At 37.8% G+C, this 19,721-nt stretch overlaps 1 protein-coding gene across 3 annotated transcripts; it reads left to right on the forward strand.

Annotated features, from left to right (window-relative positions):
- The first annotated feature begins 14,366 nt into the window (after positions 1-14,366).
- On the forward strand, positions 14,367-16,925 carry LOC125384731. Of its 3 annotated transcripts, XR_007223475.1 has the most exons (3): positions 14,367-14,914; positions 15,105-15,839; positions 16,563-16,925. XR_007223475.1 is itself a non-coding variant. In XM_048404469.1 (2 exons), exons 1-2 carry the CDS (start codon positions 14,498-14,500, stop codon positions 16,779-16,781), a joined length of 636 nt encoding a protein of 211 aa, XP_048260426.1. In that variant the 5' UTR covers positions 14,368-14,497; the 3' UTR covers positions 16,782-16,925. The 3 variants fall into 3 exon arrangements, 1 of the variants encoding a protein (XP_048260426.1); XM_048404469.1 differs by lacking the exon at positions 15,105-15,839 and having other exon boundaries at positions 14,368-14,914; XR_007223476.1 differs by lacking the exons at positions 14,367-14,914; positions 15,105-15,839 and adding an exon at positions 16,303-16,444.
- The last annotated feature ends 2,796 nt before the right edge of the window (positions 16,926-19,721 follow it).

Consider the following 19,721-nt stretch of genomic DNA (forward strand, 5'->3'; position numbering starts at 1 on the left):
CCACTTAATAAAATCCTACCTAAGCTGCAGAACCTTCGTAATAAAAATCAAGGACACACATTCTCAAGTTAAAGACATCAAGGCCGGGGTACCACAAGGAAGCGTCCTAGGCCCAATACTATACACATTATACACGGCGAACATACCAACAACTACCAACAGCACAGTATTGACATTCGCGGACGACACAGCTATACTAGTCAGGCATACTAACCCAGAAACGGCAGTCAAAATACTACAAGAACACATCGTAAAAATAGAAAATTGGGTACAAGAAAAACAAATAAAAGCAAACCCCAATAAATGCAACCATATTACATTCACGCTACGGAAAAAGACACCACCAAACATCCTATTGAACGGCACGCATATAACGCAAACAAAGCATGTCAAATACCTAGGACTCCACTTAGATCAAAAACTCACCTGGAAACTACACATCAAATCAATAGTAGAAAAAATACAGAAAACAAGAAGACAAATGCATTGGCTAACAAGCCGAAAATCCAAACTAAGCACAGAAAACAAGTTAAAAATATATAAAACGATCATAAAACCAATCTGGACGTACGGAATACCACTATGGGGGACGGCAGCAATGAGCCATATAAACAAAATAGAGGTAATACAGGCTAAAATCCTCAGGACAATAGTAAACGGACCTTGGTACGTCAGAAACAAAGATATACGAAGGGACCTGGGAATGCCAACGGTCAAGGAAGAAATCAACAGATACTCCGAGAAATACAAATTAAGAGTAGCAACACACATAAACCGGCTAGCTGCGGAAACATACAAAATCACAAATATGGACAGAAGACTAAAAAGGAAGCACCCAGCAGACCTTATAAAGGACATAACCTAAGAAACACGAGGATGGTACCCCGCTGGGGATAGCCACCAACATGCTAATTTAACCGTTAAAAAATTCCACCAAATGTCCAAATTGGACAAATTGTGAATTTTAATAAATAAAAAAAAAAAAAAAAAAAAACATATATAATGTATAATCTATAAACAGAGCTATTTTTTCAGATCAGAAGGTACGATCAATCTTTTTCTTTAAATATATTATGCAATAATATAATAACGTTGGACAACGTTATGTTTTGTTAAGCTAACAGGATACACTAAAAATACATTATCAAGAAAGGGGATGTGGCCCGGAAGCAAGTATGTTCTTCTAGATATGACCATCAGACAGTACCTGTGATGCGGTTATCCCGGAAGTACATTGCGGAGTCGGTAGAGAGCGTTTCCTGACCTCTCGCCAGGGAGACAATAGACGAGGATTTAAGGGTGTCGAATCGGGATCCATGCAACGCGGAGGCGACTCGTTCCTTCGCCCTTCCTCTTCCTCTTCGCCCGATGTGCTTTCCTCTATGACGATTTGAGGCTCGCCATAGTTTGCCACATTCACATTCGGCCTGTACCATTGTCTTCTCATCTTGATTTAGAAAACTCTCACTTGAACATAAATAAAACGTTTCTTCGTTGAAACCGTATCATAGTGGAGAACGATCGAACAGTACAAAAGAATGAATAAAAATAAGTCACATTTTTATTAATTTTCTTTTGTATCTAAAAACAAATCTGATAGATTCAAAGATACAAGATCTTTGAAAATATCGTATGGAATTTAATACTAATTTAGTGTGCAATTAAAAAATTACTATACTATTTTATTTCTCCTATATACATGTTGGAGATAAAAGGACATCGGGGCCTTTCTTTTGGAATTTTTGGGAAGACCCCCAATACTTTAGTCTAGACTTTTTATTATAGCTGCACTTAAATAATAAAACTCAGAAGTAGTTGTTTATGATTTAATCCGACTATGTTTACCCGAGATTTATGACAGTAGGCTTGGGCTCGAAGTGACACAACTGGTCGCTAAACGTAGCCACGGTCATGGCATGGACGTTTTTACCTAACAAAGCTATGGCGTAATTGTATAGATCTCCTTAAAAATATAGTTGACCCGAGGGGTACAGAGACGAGTATATAAGTGCAGTTCCATTGGGACTGAGGGAGTTCTACTTATACTGTAGACAAGTAAGTTGAGTTACACTTGAATTGTGGACAAGTAAGCTCAGTACGACTTAGACTTTGGAAGAAGACGTATTTGTTATCCCTTTGACCGTGGATTCGTTATTGAACCTAAGATCATTGTCATTGGCATCTCGAGTATCTAATTGCCACGGTTACTTGTCAAACTCTGTACCATATCGGTACTGTAATCATATCGGTACCAGTAAATATCATCCATATCGTATAACAACAATGGTTAATCCAAATGAAGATTCGTTACACGCCCCTAATCACAATGAGAACTCGAGATATATGTATTTTTCTTTTCTTTTTGCTTAAAAGATTTCCTGTTTATTGTCACATTAGAATGTCAGATTCTTTTGGCACAGGAAGGCTTCGTAAATATCAGAAGGAATATAACGTGGAAAAATGTTGTTTTATTTTTAAAGTTCTACGCTTCGCTACTTTTTTCCTAGTACGTTCGCTTTAGCAATAACACTGACTTTTTCGCCTGTTAAAAACGGATTACGCAGACGCGCTCACGCAGCACGTGCCCAGAGCGAATGTTGCGAGTCGATATTTTCTTTTGCGAATCGCTCTCGTTATTTTTTTTTTTTTTTTATTTATTTATTAAAATTCACAATTTGTCCAATTTGGACATTTGGTGGAATTTTTTAACGGTTAAATTAGCATGTTGGTGGCTATCCCCAGCGGGGTACCATCCTCGTGTTTCTTAGGTTATGTCCTTTATAAGGTCTGCTGGGTGCTTCCTTTTTAGTCTTCTGTCCATATTTGTGATTTTGTATGTTTCCGCAGCTAGCCGGTTTATGTGTGTTGCTACTCTTAATTTGTATTTCTCGGAGTATCTGTTGATTTCTTCCTTGACCGTTGGCATTCCCAGGTCCCTTCGTATATCTTCGTTTCTGACGTACCAAGGTCCGTTTACTATTGTCCTGAGGATTTTAGCCTGTATTACCTCTATTTTGTTTATATGGCTCATTGCTGCCGTCCCCCATAGTGGTATTCCGTACGTCCAGATTGGTTTTATGATCGTTTTATATATTTTTAACTTATTTTCTGTGCTTAGTTTGGATTTTCGGCTTGTTAGCCAATGCATTTGTCTTCTTGTTTTCTGTATTTTTTCTACTATTGATTTGATGTGTAGTTTCCAGGTGAGTTTTTGATCTAAGTGGAGTCCTAGGTATTTGACATGCTTTGTTTGCGTTATATGCGTGCCGTTCAATAGGATGTTTGGTGGTGTCTTTTTCCGTAGCGTGAATGTAATATTTTTTTTTTTTTTTTATTTATTTATTTATTAAAATTCACAATTTGTCCAATTTGGACATTTGGTGGAATTTTTTAACGGTTAAATTAGCATGTTGGTGGCTACCCCCAGCGGGGTACCATCCTCGTGTTTCTTAGGTTGTGTCCTTTATAAGGTCTGCTGGGTGCTTCCTTTTTAGTCTTCTGTCCATATTTGTGATTTTGTATGTTTCCGCAGCTAGCCGGTTTATGTGTGTTGCTATTCTTAATTTGTATTTCTCGGAGTATCTGTTGATTTCTTCCTTGACCGTTGGCATTCCCAGGTCCCTTCGTATATCTTCGTTTCTGACGTACCAAGGTCCGTTTACTATTGTCCTGAGGATTTTAGCCTGTATTACCTCTATTTTGTTTATATGGCTCATTGCTGCCGTCCCCCATAGTGGTATTCCGTACGTCCAGATTGGTTTTATGATCGTTTTATATATTTTTAACTTGTTTTCTGTGCTTAGTTTGGATTTTCGGCTTGTTAGCCAATGCATTTGTCTTCTTGTTTTCTGTATTTTTTCTACTATTGATTTGATGTGTAGTTTCCAGGTGAGTTTTTGATCTAAGTGGAGTCCTAGGTATTTGACATGCTTTGTTTGCGTTATATGCGAGCCGTTCAATAGGATGTTTGGTGGTGTCTTTTTCCGTAGCGTGAATGTAATATGGTTGCATTTATTGGGGTTTGCTTTTATTTGTTTTTCTCGTAGCCAATTTTCTATTTTTACGATGTGTTCTTGTAGTATTTTGACTGCCGTTTCTGGGTTAGTATGCCTGACTAGTATAGCTGTGTCGTCCGCGAATGTCAATACTGTGCTGTTGGTAGTTGTTGGTATGTTCGCCGTGTATAATGTGTATAGTATTGGGCCTAGGACGCTTCCTTGTGGTACCCCGGCCTTGATGTCTTTAACTTGAGAATGTGTGTCCTTGATTTTTATTACGAAGGTTCTGCAGCTTAGGTAGGATTTTATTAAGTGGTGTATTTGCTCCGGGAATTGTTTCCTAATTGTTTGTAGTAGACTTTCATGGTTAATTTTATCGAATGCTTTTTCTATGTCTATGAAGAGGGCTGTGCAGTATTCCTTGTTTTCTAGTGCTACTATTATTTCGTTTATTAGCCTGTGCATTTGCTCTATCGTGGAGTGTTTGTTTCTGAAACCAAATTGGTGATCCGGTATTAGTTTTTTTGTCTCTATTATTGGTTTTATGCGGTCGTATATTATCTTTTCCAGTATTTTGGAAAATACTGGAAGCAGTGATATTGGTCTGTAAGATGCAGTTTGGTGCGGGTCTTTGCCTGGTTTATGTAACATTTTGATCTGTGCTAATTTCCATGGTTTGGGGAAGTATTGAATTCTTAGAATTGCGTTGAATATTACTGTTATTAGTCTTATTGCTTTTGGCGGAAGGTTTTTTAAGATTTTACCATTAATTAGGTCGATTCCTGGCGCTTTGTTGTTTTTTGTTTTATCAATTATGTTTCTAATTTCTTGTGCCGATGTTTTAGGTATGGTGTATTCCTTGTCGGCTGCGGTAGCAGTGGTTTGTGGATCCTCCTCCGTATGACTTTTGAGGTTGCTGTTGTTGGTAATGTGTGGTGTGAATGTGTTGTAGAGATGGTTGGAGAATTCTTCAGCTTGTTCTTCGTTGCTTCTTGCCCATGTGTTATCTGCTTTTCTGATTGCCGGGACGGGTATTATTGGCTTCCTTATTTTTTTCGTGGCTTTCCATAGTGAATAGTTGGTGTTCTCGTGTGTGGAGAGTGTCCCTATGAACTTTGAGAATTCGTTATCGTTGTGCTCCTTTATTTTGTTTTTTATTTCCTTTGCAAGTTTGTTTAAGTGTTTTTTGTTTTCTCGGGTTCTGTATTTTTGCCATTTTGCTTTTGCTTTTCTTTTTTCTTTGATTTTGTCAAGTATTTCTTGCGGTATTGTTATTGTTTGTCTGCTGGTTGGTTCGGGAGTAGTGGTTGTCCTCGCTGCTTCCTGAATAGTTGCTGTCAATGTTGCTACTGCCTGTTCTATGTGTTCAGGAGTTTTTAACGGGATGTTGCAGTTTATTTTGCTTTCTATTATTTCTTTGAAAGTTTGCCAATTGGTGGTTTTATTGCATAGTGTTTCTGGTTTGCTATAGTGAATTGGTTTGTTTCTGTATTCAATTATTATGGGTGTATGATCGGAGCTGAGCTCGAGGTTGGATGTTATTTTTAGTTTATTTGTGTTTAGTCCCCTTGTAACTGCAAAGTCCAGAAGATCTGGTTTTTTGTTCAGGTCAGTCGGCCAATGTGTCGGTGTTCCTGTGGATAATATATTGAGGTTATTATTTCTAATGTATTTTTCCAGTGTTCTACCTCGAGGTGTAATGTTTCTTGATCCCCAGAGCGTGTGCTTTGAGTTGTAGTCTCCTGCTGCGATGTACTTGTCCCCTAGGTCCTGGAAGTATTCTTCCCACATTTGTGTTGTTATTTTGTGTCGCGGAGGCACGTATACTGCTGACAACTGGAAGTGGTTGCTGCTAGTTTGAACTGTAACAGTGGTTGCTTGTAAATATTCTTTGTTAACTTGGCTGTGAAGATAATGTTTGATATCGTTTCTGACTATCACTGCTGTCCCTCCGTGAGCTTTTCCTGAGGGGTGTTTGGTATCATATATGGTGTAGTATGGTATTTTCAAATAGCTTTTTGTAGTGAAGTGTGTTTCTGAGACAAGTAATATGTCTATATTATTATTGTATATGAATGTTTTAGTTTCGAGGGCCCGTTGTTGTAGGCCGTTTGAGTTCCAGGCTGCTATTTTTAGAGTGTCCGTTTTTATTTTTTGCTTAGCACGTTTGTAACTAGTTGTAGCATGACTGTGATTTGTTGAGTTTGCTGTTTGAGTACTGCATTTTGTTCGCTTATCATTCTGGTTAGCATTTCGGTGTTCTTTATGGATTGTTTGAGCAGTTCTTTGATTTCTGCAGTGTCGTTGTTACTATTGCTGTGGTATTGGTTATGTGTGTGTGTTGGTTGGCTGGTTACTTGAGCATAGCTTAGACCACCAATGGTGTTGGTGCTGATAGGTTTGGTGTTTATTGCTTGCTCTGTATTTGGTAATGTTTCAGGTTTTGTGCTGTCATGATGGGCTTGTGTGTTAGTGCTTGTCCTGCTTCGTAGGGGCGGGAACAGTTTTCGTTGTAGTTGTTTTCTTACTTCACAGCCTTTATAGCTGGCTGGGTGGTTACCGTTACAGTTGAAGCATTTAACTTTTTCTATTTTTCCTGAATATGGGCAGTGTGCAGTTAAGTGATTTTTTGCGCACTTGACGCAGGCTGGGCTTCTGTTGCAGTAGTTTTTAGTGTGTCCGTATTGTTGACACCGCATGCATTGAGGTATATCTTTTTTGTGTCGTGGTGGTTCGACTGTTACTATTGTGTTTAGTATTTGTTTGATATCATATATTTCCTTGTTATTGATTCTCGGTTCAAGTTCTATTAAGAATAGTGGTAGGGGTTGCTTAGTGTCGAATCTTGTTATATTGTTTATTGTTCTAGTTTGATGTCCAATTTTAGCTAACTCATCGCTTAGTTTATGTACGTTGGTTTTAGGATGCAATCCTCTTATGACAATTTTATAGCTCCTTTCAGTTTTAAGCTGATAAGTGTGGTAGATGGCATTTTTTTCTTTTAATGCTTTTATAACTTTCCTAAATGATTCTGGTGTGTTTGTTTGAATTTTTACTTGATCCAATTTTGTTTGCTTTATTGTGTAATTGTTTTTCTCTTCTAGATTATTTAGTAGATCAATGAGCGGGTCTATTATTTGGGCCTCGACAAAGATTGGTGGTGGTTTTGTAATATGGTTTGTTTGGGTAATGGTTTTACTTACGGGGTCAGAGTCTATTTCTTCAGTTAGTGAGTTGAAGGAGTTACTTAGTGGTAATTCTTGCAGCCATCGCTGCTTTTCTGTGACTGGGTTTCCTATGGCACTTGTGTCTGTCCAGTTCGCTGTCGAGTGCCGAAGCGTGCAGACGTGTCTCTAGTGCCCAGTGAAGTTCGAAAGCAACACGTGTTACCCAACCGTCGAAAGTGAACACAACGTGCTCCTATCTTCCCAAGTGTTCCTATCCGCCAGAGAGAAGAAAAGCCTACGCAACTAACCCCAACCCGATCCCTGCCGCATAGCCTCACGACTAGTTATTCATATTGAAATAGCTAGCTCGATGATGGCCCAACAATCACGACCAGGCTCGCCTGTGCAAACCCACCACTACCCCGCGCTACTCCCCCCGTGGCAGAAGCTCAGCAGATCCCCCCGTGCCAACGACGCCAATAAGGCGAAAAAACGCAAAACTGAACCATCAAACACTAACTCGAACGAACAGCCATCAACACAAATTAACACTCACAACAGGTTTGCAGTATTGGAATCCTCAAACGACGCCATGGAAATCGCAGACCCGCCGTCAAACCATCACGCACAGAGAAGCCCCCCTCCACCACCAATATTTGTTAATGATGTCATAGACATCCAGACAATGACCAAGTCCTTAGAGAGAGATATCTCCAAGGAGGACTATAACCTGAAAATAACCAACAATCAAGTAAAAATCCTGCCGACGAACCCAGAAGCTTACAGGAAGCTCACCAAGACACTCAGGGCCCTGAATGCCAACTTCCACACCTACCAACTCAAGGAAGAAAGACCTTTTCGGGTGGTGCTACGAAACATCCACCACTCCGCAGACATCGACGAACTAAAAATAGAACTATCGAAACTCGGCCACGAAGTCACAAATGTCAGCAACATAAGGCATAGAGTCACAAAAGACCCGCTATCCCTATTTTTCATCGACTTAAAACAGAAACCAAACAACAAGGAAATCTACAATATCAGTCGTCTAATGAACGCCATCGTTAAATTTGAACCACCGCAAACCAAAAAGGAGATAGTCCAATGCAAAAGGTGCCAAAGATATGGGCACACGCAGAAATACTGCAACCACACCTTCCGCTGCGTCAAATGTGCAGGTACACACCCCACCGACCAGTGCAGGAAATCACCGGAAACCCCAGCGAAGTGCATCCACTGTCAAGGTGACCATCCTGCCAACTACAAAGGCTGCTCAGCCTACAAAAGTCTGTACTCAAGCAAATACCCCAAACTTAGAACAAAAGAGGAAAATCACCAAACACCCAGCTCGCCGAAATCCACAGTTATCCCAATCCCCCCAACCAATCAAACACCCAGCCCTATCAAACTCACCACTCCCTCAAACTCCTATGCCCAAGCGGTACAAGGCACTCAAAATACACCAAATAGCCACAGGGATCCTCCCCAAAATAGTGCCCCCACCTCACCTAACACAGACAACGTCTCTAGACTAGAAAAGCTAATAGAGAAACAATCAGAGCAAATAAACAATTTGCTATCGCTATTAACATTCATCATGGACAAATTAATACGCCCAGACACAAAATAAAACCAAGACGCATAGCTCTCTGGAATGCCAATGGTCTAGCGCAACGCAAACTTGAGCTAGAACTCTTCCTAAAACACCAGCTAATCGACATAATGCTCATATCTGAAACCCACTTCACCGACAAAAACTACCTGAACATAAACGGATACAAGTTCTACCATACCCAACACCCCAGCGGAAAGGCCCACGGCGGCACCGGAATCATAATCAAAGCAAATATCAAACACTACGAACTTCCACCATTCCAGAAAGACTACCTCCAAGCAACAAACGTAGCAATAGAAGACTATCATGGTACAATCACCACCTCAGCTGTATACTGCCCTCCCAGACACTCCATCGCCAAAGAAGACTTCGACCACTTCCTGGACACCCTGGGCAACAGATGCATAGCCGGAGGAGACTACAACGCTAAACACACCCAATGGGGTAGCAGACTGGTTACAGTAAGAGGCAAAAACCTCCTCAACAGCATAATATCCAACAACCTCAACTACCTTACCACATACGAACCCACATACTGGCCCACCGACACAAACAAAATACCCGATCTCCTTGATTTCTTCATAACTAAAAATATCTCGCCAAGACACGTCCAAATCAATTCCTCGGCTGATCTCTCCTCTGATCATTCCCCCGTGATAGTAACAGTCAGTTCAACTATCATCGAGAACACACCTAATGGCTCCATTCATAACCAACACACCAACTGGCAGCTCTTTAGAGAAGTCTTTACCCACACAACTTCAGCCTCAACCTCACTAAAAACCAATGACGAAATCGAAGCAGCCACGGAATACCTAAATGAGAGCATAATAAACGCTATCCGCGTCTCCACACCGGCAAAAACGTCCATCAGCAATCACGAATACCCCCAGTACATACTAAAAAAAATAGCAGAAAAACGTAGACTAAGAAGGATATGGCAGACCCATAGAACACCGGAGGACAAACGCAAACTAAACAACGCAACTAGAAAACTATCCAAAACCATAAAGAACTACAATAATGACCGTTTTCACAAATATCTCGCCAGCCTGTCCCCCACAGCCGACTCAAACTACTCACTATGGAAAGCCTCCAGGAAACTCACGCGCCCCCCACAAATAATACCTCCAATCCGCCGCCCGCAGGGTGGATGGGCGCGTAGCCCTATAGAAAAAGCCAACCTATTTGCCAAACACTTGACTGAAGTATTCCAACCCCATTCCTCCATAGCCGCAGCGGACGTCACCGAATACCTGCACACTCCCTTCCAAATGTCCCCTCCTATCCAACCCTTCACTTCTGCAGAGATCATAGAAGCAATCAGTCGCCTAAACCCCAAGAAAGCAGCAGGTCACGACCTAATAGGAAATAAAGCAATCAAGGAACTCCCCATAAAAGGGATTGCACTCATCGCATCAATCTTTAACGCCATCCTCCGCCTTGAACACTTTCCTATGGCGTGGAAAATCTCACTAATCACCCTCATCCCCAAACCCGGTAAACCAATATATGAAGCCAGCTCCTATCGCCCAATCAGTCTTTTACCTACCCTATCTAAACTATTCGAGAGGATGCTCACGAACCGTCTCCTTCCACTCCTAGAAGAATTGAAAACTCTCCCAGATCACCAATTCGGCTTCCGAAAACAACACTCAACAGTAGAGCAAATCCACCGCATAACCCACATGATCAGCCAAACCCTTGAAAAGGAAAAATACTGCTCAGCCGTATTCCTAGACATCCAACAGGCATTCGATAAAGTATGGCATGAAGGGCTACTCTACAAGCTTAAAAAAATCCTACCCCACTCATACTACTCCATCTTAAAATCCTACCTAACCAACAGACAATTCGTAGTCAAATGTCTAGGCGCCACTTCCGCAACATTCCCAATAGAATCCGGCATACCGCAAGGTAGTGTCCTCGGACCCCTACTATTCTCCATCTACACTGCCGACTTACCCATATCAAACGAGGTAACAATAGCAACATTTGCCGACGACACAGCACTATTAGCTACCCACGCAGACCCGGCAATTGCCTCATCCACTCTCCAGCGAAGTCTCGACTCCATGGAAAAGTGGTTCCAAAAATGGGGCTTTAAAATAAACGAAAAAAAATCCTCCCATGTAACCTTCACGCTCCGAAAACAAACCTGCCCCCAGGTCACCATTAACAACACAATAATCCCAAGCAAGGACTCCGTAAGATACCTGGGCATGACCCTGGACAGGAGGCTAACCTGGAAAAAACATATCTCGGAAAAAATAAAGCAACTAAAGGAAAAACTAAGAAAATTCTATTGGCTCACGGGCCGACGCTCCAAACTAAACATACAGAACAAAATAACCCTCTACAAGGCCGTAATAAAACCTGTCTGGACCTACGGAATCCAACTATGGGGAACAGCAAGTAACTCCAACATTGAAATACTCCAACGCTTCCAATCGAAAACGCTAAGATCCCTATTAAATGCACCCTGGTATGTTACCAACGAAACAATACACCGAGACCTCAAGGTACCTACAGTCAAAGACGAAATACACAAGTCCAGAAGCAGATATAACACAAGAGTCAACAACCACCACAACCCACTAGTCACCCAACTACTGGACACGACGGACCAGATCCGCAGACTAAAAAGAAAATACCCACTAGATTAAATCCTTAGTCCTACTAGAATCAACAATATAAAGCTATTATAATCCATGTCATTGTATCACGCCAAATTAAGTTACTGAAAATTCTCAACGAGAATTGATTGTAAATATTCTAATAAATAAAAAAAAAAAAAAAAACTTGTGTCTGTGGTTGTTTTACGTTTTTTGCTAGCCTTCACTGGCTTCCAGCTTTCATCCTGGTAGTATCCTTCATGTTCTGAATTGCTATCTTCCTGTCCCCGATGCTCTTTTGTTTCTTCTGTCTCCATGTTGGTTTGTTTGGTTTTTATATAATATGTTTCTCCTTTTGTTGCTATGTTTATAGTTGGTATCTGCATTGTTATTTTATTTCCTCCTCACTATCACTTTGCAGCACTATTACTTTGGAGCACTTTTTCACTATTCACTTATACCTGGAGAGGACGACCGTCTAGACACGTCCGTCCTCCTCGGCTGTCCGAGCAGGAGTCCGATTATATATGTGTATGGGAATTAACTAGTGTCTATATAGTTTCACACTGACAAAATAGTTTCGAGTTACTTGAATATAGTTGCTTGATTCAAGCAACTGTATGCGTTAACAAAATAGTTCCAACTTACTTGAAAATAGTTGCTTGATTCAAGCAACTGTACGCGTTAACAAAATAGCTTCAAGTTATTTGAAAATACTTGTTTCACTCAACTGCACACATTAATAAAATAGTTTCAAGTTACTTGAAAATAGTTGCTTGATTGAGGTAACTTGACCAATCTGAATCATCATAAAAACTTGGAAGGATATTTCTAGCAAAATTACAGGTTCACATTGGCAAAATGATTCTAACTTACTTGAAAATCGTTGCTTGATTCAAGCAACTGTACACGTTAACAAAATAGTTTCAAGTAACTTGAAAATAGTTGCTTGATTCAGGTAACTTGACCAGTCTGAATCATCATAAAAACTTGGAAGGATATTTCAAGCAAAATTACAGATTCACATTGGTAAAATAATAGGTTCACATTAACAAAATGGTTTCGAATTGCTTGAATTCAAATCGTTTGACGAAGCAACATGACTAATCTGAATAGTTTAATTGTCATCTTTATCCATGACTCGCATAGTCAATCGAGCCATTCGGAAATCACATTGACCAACTCCAAAATTGAAAAGTAGTGAAAAGTAATTACAAGTATCGCAAGTGGTGAGACAATATGCGATAAAAGTGAAAAGATGAGCGTGGCGTTAAGCTCTAAGGAACTAGAGGTTTTGTGAGAATCAATCGTGTATTTGGACGATGAAATTGCGAAATTATGAGATTGTCCAAAGATAAAATTGGTCAATTTGACTTTCGCCAGGCTCGATCGTCACTACGACAGTTCTCGCGTATCGAAACTATCTTGATGTTTGTGTCGACAGATGAGACGAATGAGCGATCGTGGCGGAGAAGGATCAGGACCAGCTCCTCAGCTAGATGGCCGAAGAAATTCAGTCGTTACGATGGAAAGAGTGTCATCGACGTTGTTTGGCAGTAATCGTCAGTTGGACGTTATGGACAACATCGCAGACCTAAAAGCGAGGAAGGTAAGGATCTTTCGTTTATTTTAGTCGCTCTATCTCCGCTAGTTTGCAGACTAAGAAAAACCGAGTTTAAAGTTGACGAACTTCTATACGATCGTGCGAAGTTAAGATTTGAAAGAACCACATATTCGTTGCTCTCCAGGTATACAATTTTCATCGTATTATTTATTATTTTATTCTTTGTAACTTATAATTATTTACACATCATATCGTTCTTTATAACAATGTACGCATACGTGGATTCATCAATTACTTTTTTTTTCTTCTTTTTTAGATGGAGTTAGAACAATTATTAATTAGGCGAAAATTAACAGTTAAAATTACGGACGAATCGAGTCGCTATGGTTTTCATTCCTTGTTCGTCAGGAGCCTCGCTAAGGAAGCACGTCTTCGTCGGTGAAGCTTATAGCATGGTCGCGAAGAAGCTTATTTTTCAATTGGAATCATAAATTATTAAGCAATAACATAGAAATTTGCTTCATCCCGCGCTCAATCGCCAGGGACGTGTCGTAAACTCGGTATCTCCGCAGGGTAATTTGGAATTATATTACAGCGGTACAAGTTGCCGAACTTCCTCACCCGCAGAGATATCGTGATCTTCTCGGAAAACTAACATCTCGTGTTAGTTCAAGTAGCGACCCATCTTTGCCAGTAGAAGGCGCGCCAAGAGCACGTGAAAGGCTGGTCATGACACTCGCTGCATTCACACCTCGAACACAGAAAAAGATACTTGTTAACGTTCAAGCGGTTCAGATATTGATCAACTTTCGCGCGACACAAACGTTGTTCAAACTTGGAACGCTACAGGCATTTTTCAACTCTGTTACGAGCAAACTTATACATATTCATTGAAGACATACGAAAGAATACGCGCTGTATTCGTTATCATGCGTTTTTTTTATTAGAGTTCAGACTTTTATGGATCGTCATTATTGGAACAGCAAGCGTTCAGTTCTGTTCTTCCCTACGTGCTCATAATCTTGGCTGATAACCGCCATTCGCTATATACATCGTTGGTATCGACGTCAAAGGATTAATACAGACAAATACGTCCGTACAATCCGATTTGATTGATTTTAGATTTTGCATCAAACAGATCTCTATATAAACAGATAATTTCTGATTCTAAACATTTGTATTGCTTCTTCTTCCGCTTTGAAATCCTCTACAAACGCCTTTTATAGTCGTTCAACTTTTCAGCTTACAGAAAAGAACATTACGCGTATTCCTAGCAATCGCCCAAAGACTCGAACGTGTGCTTCGATAAAGCTCGCTTAACTTTCATCGACACATCGATAACTTTGCGTTCCAAGATGTTATTACGCCCTAGAATCCCTAACATAATTTTAGAACCAGAATTTCTGTGCAAAACAATTCCATCGCTTTGTCACGTTTAACGGCTCAATCATCGAAACATGTATCATAACGCACGAATTATGATAAAAAAGAAACTGTCTTTCGAATAAAAGCAATCCGTTTGCCAGGTGCGCTTAAGGATGTACAGGATGTCGACGGAGCAAGTGTACGAAATGCAGCCGCTGGAGGGTAACAGTTCTGTTCAACGTTACACTGAACAGCCGAAACAACGATTCTTTGAAATGCCTACTCTGTCGGTTTCGCCGACGTCTTCTCTCCGAAAGCGCGTCTCGGAACTGCCAAGAGCCGCGAGAACACCCGTTTTCGGTGCTGCGGGCATGGTCTGCTCTAATAGGGATCTGATATCGATCCTAAGCTCGGTAGGGTCTTCCGCGACGGAAATGTCGAAGAAGCCGGAAGATTTAGCAACGGCCAGTTCAAGTCTTAGGTTCGATGAATTGAAGGTAGTGAAGGCGATGAAGAAAATGTTCGGTAAAAAGTCCCCTAATAGCGAGGTCGTATGGGACAACACTAGTGGAACCAAAGTGGACGCTCAGGTAAGTTGTATTTCTCGTTACGATATCGTTTCTTGTTTAAGAGCCATCGTAGGTGAAAGGAGGAATGAAAAAGAAAATCGTAAATCGTAAAATCTCTTCCAGAGAATGCACTTTATCGTAAAAATTAATAAAGTCAACAACAACGTGAAATTAAATAATTGTTGTTTGATATTCTGTATTATCGATATAGGTGAAACGTGGAGAAGATAATTTGCAATCATTGCGGACAATATCGCAGTGACATTATTATCAATCGGTAATATTAAAGATAAAATTCATATGGGATGAAAACAGAGCGTCAAAAGTGGTTATTTTTCGATCTTCTTGCGAAGGGAAAATTCCTGCAAAATGTTTAAGAGCGGCTCTCAACAAGGAATAAAAAATGTTATTACAGTTCCATTTTCGTGTTCGTTTTTTTTTTTTTTTTCTACATGATCCATGTGAAATAATTCTTCAGATGCTCTGCTGGTAAATGAATCGACGTTTGTAATAGAGGAAATATGAAGTACAGCGAGATCGTTGTTGGCTATTGTTCTACACCGATATCGACAAAATAATTCTTCGACAACTCTATTGATAAATCAATTGTAGTTTGAAATCAAAAGAAGCTGAAGTACCATCAGTTTGTTGCTACGAGAAAAATAGCCACCAACGATCTCGCAGTAATTCGGATTCGTTCGATTTTAAACTTCAATTGTTTTACCGACAGAATCTCTGAATAATTATTTTGCTGGTAAATTCTGCTGGTATATCGATTAGAGTTTGGAATCGAGCAAATACGAAGTACAAGATGGCTATTGTTCTCACGTAGCAACAGTCTGATAGTATTTCAGATTCGCTTGATTTCAAACTTAGTTCCCTTGGTTTAATTACTGATTTATCAGCTGGATCAAAATTTAAAGAAAATGAAGATCAAGTGTAGCGCGTAAGTTTGACCTCTGCTTAATTTTTTCATCTCTACACTCATCTTTTTCAACTTCCATGTCACATTTCGTATAAATGCTAATAATTCTTTCTTTTTTTTTGATAAATTCTCTTAAACGTCGCACAAGAATTTTTCGTTCGCGAGGAGGTGCAAAAATGGCCACTTTTTGACTTAGGTCAAAATTTGCAAATTTGGGGTTAGCCCCAACTTAACCACACTTTTAATCCAACATGAATTTTATTTTAATATTACTGATCTCTGATGGTGGATCTGCGATACTGTACTTAATGATTGTAAACTATCTTATCGACCTCTCATCTATATTAATAATATAGGAATATTAAATAACAGTTAAATACTTGAATATATGTTATTTGATTTGTTTTAGAACGAAGCTCATTCTCTGGAGTGAAACTTTTAGTTTCTCTTTCTTACGCGATAAAGGAGAGGTGCAAGGATTTAAATATTTATAACATTATGACCTTTATTCTTTAAGCATGAAAATATTTTAAATACAAGCATATAAATATTACATATAAATATTTCTATTTACATATACATCAAGTAAATTTACATATACATTTTCATCTTGGTAAAAAGAGCATGTAAGTTATCGTATTTACTATTACGTATTTTAACGCGAAATCTCGTTTCATAAAAATTTTCATTCAAATACGTAAACACATAATATTCATAAATTTATAAGAACAATTTTGTCCGTAGGTATTTGGTAGCGCAATTGAGAAGATATTAACGGCGCAGAAGGGAAACGATACGGAGATACCGAGGGCTTCCGGGTCGAGCGGAAAGCCCTCGGTATCTTCGAACAAACCAATGTCAGGTGAAGTGACAAATTTGTTTTGGAATAGCAAGAATCAAAAGCAGACGGAATTCAGCGAACCGTCTCTCTGTTCTTCCCTAAAGGACCTATTCAAGAAGTAATGGGGAAGAACAAATACTAATAAATGTTAAGTGTCTCTAGTTTAATTAACACTTCTTTATCTAAGAATTTCTTCCCTAAAAGACCTATTCATTATGTAATGTAGAAGCACAAATACTAATAAATGCTAAGTTTTTCTCGTTTAATTAACACTTATTTATTTAAGAATTTATTCGGAGATTAACACGACCTAATAGATGACTGACAATCTGGTGTAATTCAAATTAACGAGCTATACTTTCCTTGTACTTTCTTATTGCTATACCTCTACAATATTCTTTTATCGTATCTGTCGATTTTAATCTCACACAAATATCTAATAAATGTGTATACAGTAGTTGACGAAAATATTAGATAGAAGATTTTTGCCAATATATATTATGTGTGTTAGTGTTTTTCTTCACTTCACTTCAATGTAACGAGACGTGTCTATCATGATTACACCGGTAAAAATTGAGACTAATTTGGAAATATATATATGGAAGCTAGAAGTTGCTTATTGCAGACGTACACATAGCAAAAAACTAATGTACAATGTAAAGAGTATTTTTAAACATATGATTGATTAGGGGTAAAAATGCTCCTACTAAAAATATTGTGACTTATTTATACAATACATAATTAACTGTCCAAATACCGATGGTAATCAATAAGCATCTTATAATTCCTATTTACATTTGTTTCAAAAGTTTCTTTCGTTTCATAAGGAAATAATAGATGCACGACACTTTTTGTTTTATATTATTTTATCGATTTATGTATGATCTATTTTGTAGTAATAGAACAAAACGAAAGAAACTTTTGAGACAGCCTAATGCATCTTGAAATTCATGAAAAGCTTCAACAAAATATTCATGGAAAGTTTCTGTAAGCGTCCGAGTACTTTCGTGAGCCGTTATATGTATAATAATTCGTTACAATGTTAGTGATAGCTTGGAAAGTGAACTATTTTTATTATACATCTTTTTACTTTCCATATTACGCTCATAGATACTCTAAAACGCCGCGATACTAACTCTTATCTATCATGTTTACGAATGCCTATAATTTGTGAAACCGCTTCTGATTTTACGGAAATTTTGCAGTTGCTTGATGAATGAAACAGATTTGTTAAGAGAATCACATGTTATAGATACCTGAACTGTGATTTATTTAATATATCTTTTCTGATTTGTTATCCTGCAACATTTCCATGTTTTACGAAGCTTTAAATTAAATTTCACAAGTTTATTTTCCTTAAGCTAAAGACGATGCTCGTGAAATATTTATTTCTGAAGTAAAAAGTAAAAATATAGCTTACATATTGCTTGTATTTAATCATGTATTACGATTAATCCTGTTGCGATACTCGTATATTTCAGTTAGGCTCTGGTTTTAGTAAACAAGAAAGATTTATAATATCTTAAGAGGATGTTAAGCATGAAATCATGCTAATAAGAAGTTTTTCATGTTTTTCTTCAGGCTTAAAATATTTTTTAATGTTGTGAAAAAATTGGGTTGAAAATGAATAAAAGGGTGCAACAGGGTATTTAAATAACAAACTAATATCTCTTATATGAATAAGTCGAGTGATATGTTGTAAATTATTATCACAAAAAGACACCCATTTTTATTATTGTTTTCTAAACAAAATTCAATATGATTTGTTATACCTGTAATAGGAAGTTTCTTTAACTAACATTTAGTTATCGATCCTATTTTTATTGAAGTTTAACAATACTGTTCAATGTTAATAATTATTAATTTATAAGTGAAGGGTAATTCCAACGAAGAAAGATATCATTTGCAAACAAATAGTTTCGGATAAAATCAGCATTGGTACTGTAAATTTAAGATATTATAAATCTAATATGTATTGTATCGCAAAGCGGGATTCATGATGAAAAATTAAATATAAAAGTCCATGAAATTTCGCAAATTTAAACATCTCAGTTGATACAGCTTTAATAAATGTGGACAAAAGTTTAGTCTATCTCTATATTTAAATAACGCATGATATTTAATTCTACAGTATAATTAAACAAAGATTCGAAGCTGAAAATTTCGAAATATAATTGAACAATATATCGTACAATAAATGTTATATGATGTTCTGTAAAGGAGAATTGCATTTTTATGAAGAGGATCAAAGATAAAAGAGATTTTTGTTGAACGATACGACCGTTTCGAAATTCCATTTTGATCTTGTGTATGTATAGTGTATCTCGTACAAAAGATATTACAACAAGCGTCCAGTGATAATGTGAAACATTAATCAAAATTTCTAATCTCGAGTGTTTCAAGTCCCAGAACTCACCTTAATAAATATAAGAAGGACAGATTAAATTCAATTTGATTTTTCTAATTTTCTCGTTAATAATTAAATATGAGCATCAATCAATCAATAGTTCATAATGCACGGTATAATGCGTGTATAACATTCATCTGATTTCAATTAACTTACGTTTAAGCAAAATAATTATTCGAACTAGTTTATCATTCACATTATTACACATTTTAATTGTATATATATCTAGTACAACATAGAAAGGATGTTTTAGGATTATGAGTATTCATTTAATGAATACTGCTTATAGAAATAAGGATTATTTTTCACTTGAAATAAGTTTGCTTTGATATTTTAAATGACTGAATAAAATGCGGACAAAATATTTTAACCATACACGTAAAGATTCAAGTACGTTACATACAATAACTATAAGAATATATTTTTAAAAACGTAAGAATTTGTACTTTAGATAGCAATGCGTTTAAAAGTTATTTTATGAATTTACTTTATTAATTACTGATTTAAAATCTCCAGCATTTTCAATAAAATGTCCAGAAAGTAGAAGAAAAGTACAACAAAAGTAGAAAACAGTTAATTTTGTAATATAAATTTATAGTCTACCGAATTAATACTGATATTTCTAAAACAGGGTCTATACACTTTCAAAATTTCA

This window comes from Bombus terrestris, chromosome 3 (assembly GCF_910591885.1).
Source record: "Bombus terrestris chromosome 3, iyBomTerr1.2, whole genome shotgun sequence".
Classification (NCBI taxonomy): Eukaryota; Metazoa; Arthropoda; class Insecta; order Hymenoptera; family Apidae; genus Bombus; species Bombus terrestris.

Excerpts from the sequence above, each read along its gene's own strand:
- LOC125384731 (XM_048404469.1), top strand. The coding sequence starts at position 14,498 with ATGTACAGGATGTCGACGGAGCAAGTGTACGAAATGCAGCCGCTGGAG. Across the intron at positions 14,915-16,562 it reads GAACCAAAGTGGACGCTCAG|GTATTTGGTAGCGCAATTGA; the intron begins GTAAGTTGTATT and ends TTTTGTCCGTAG.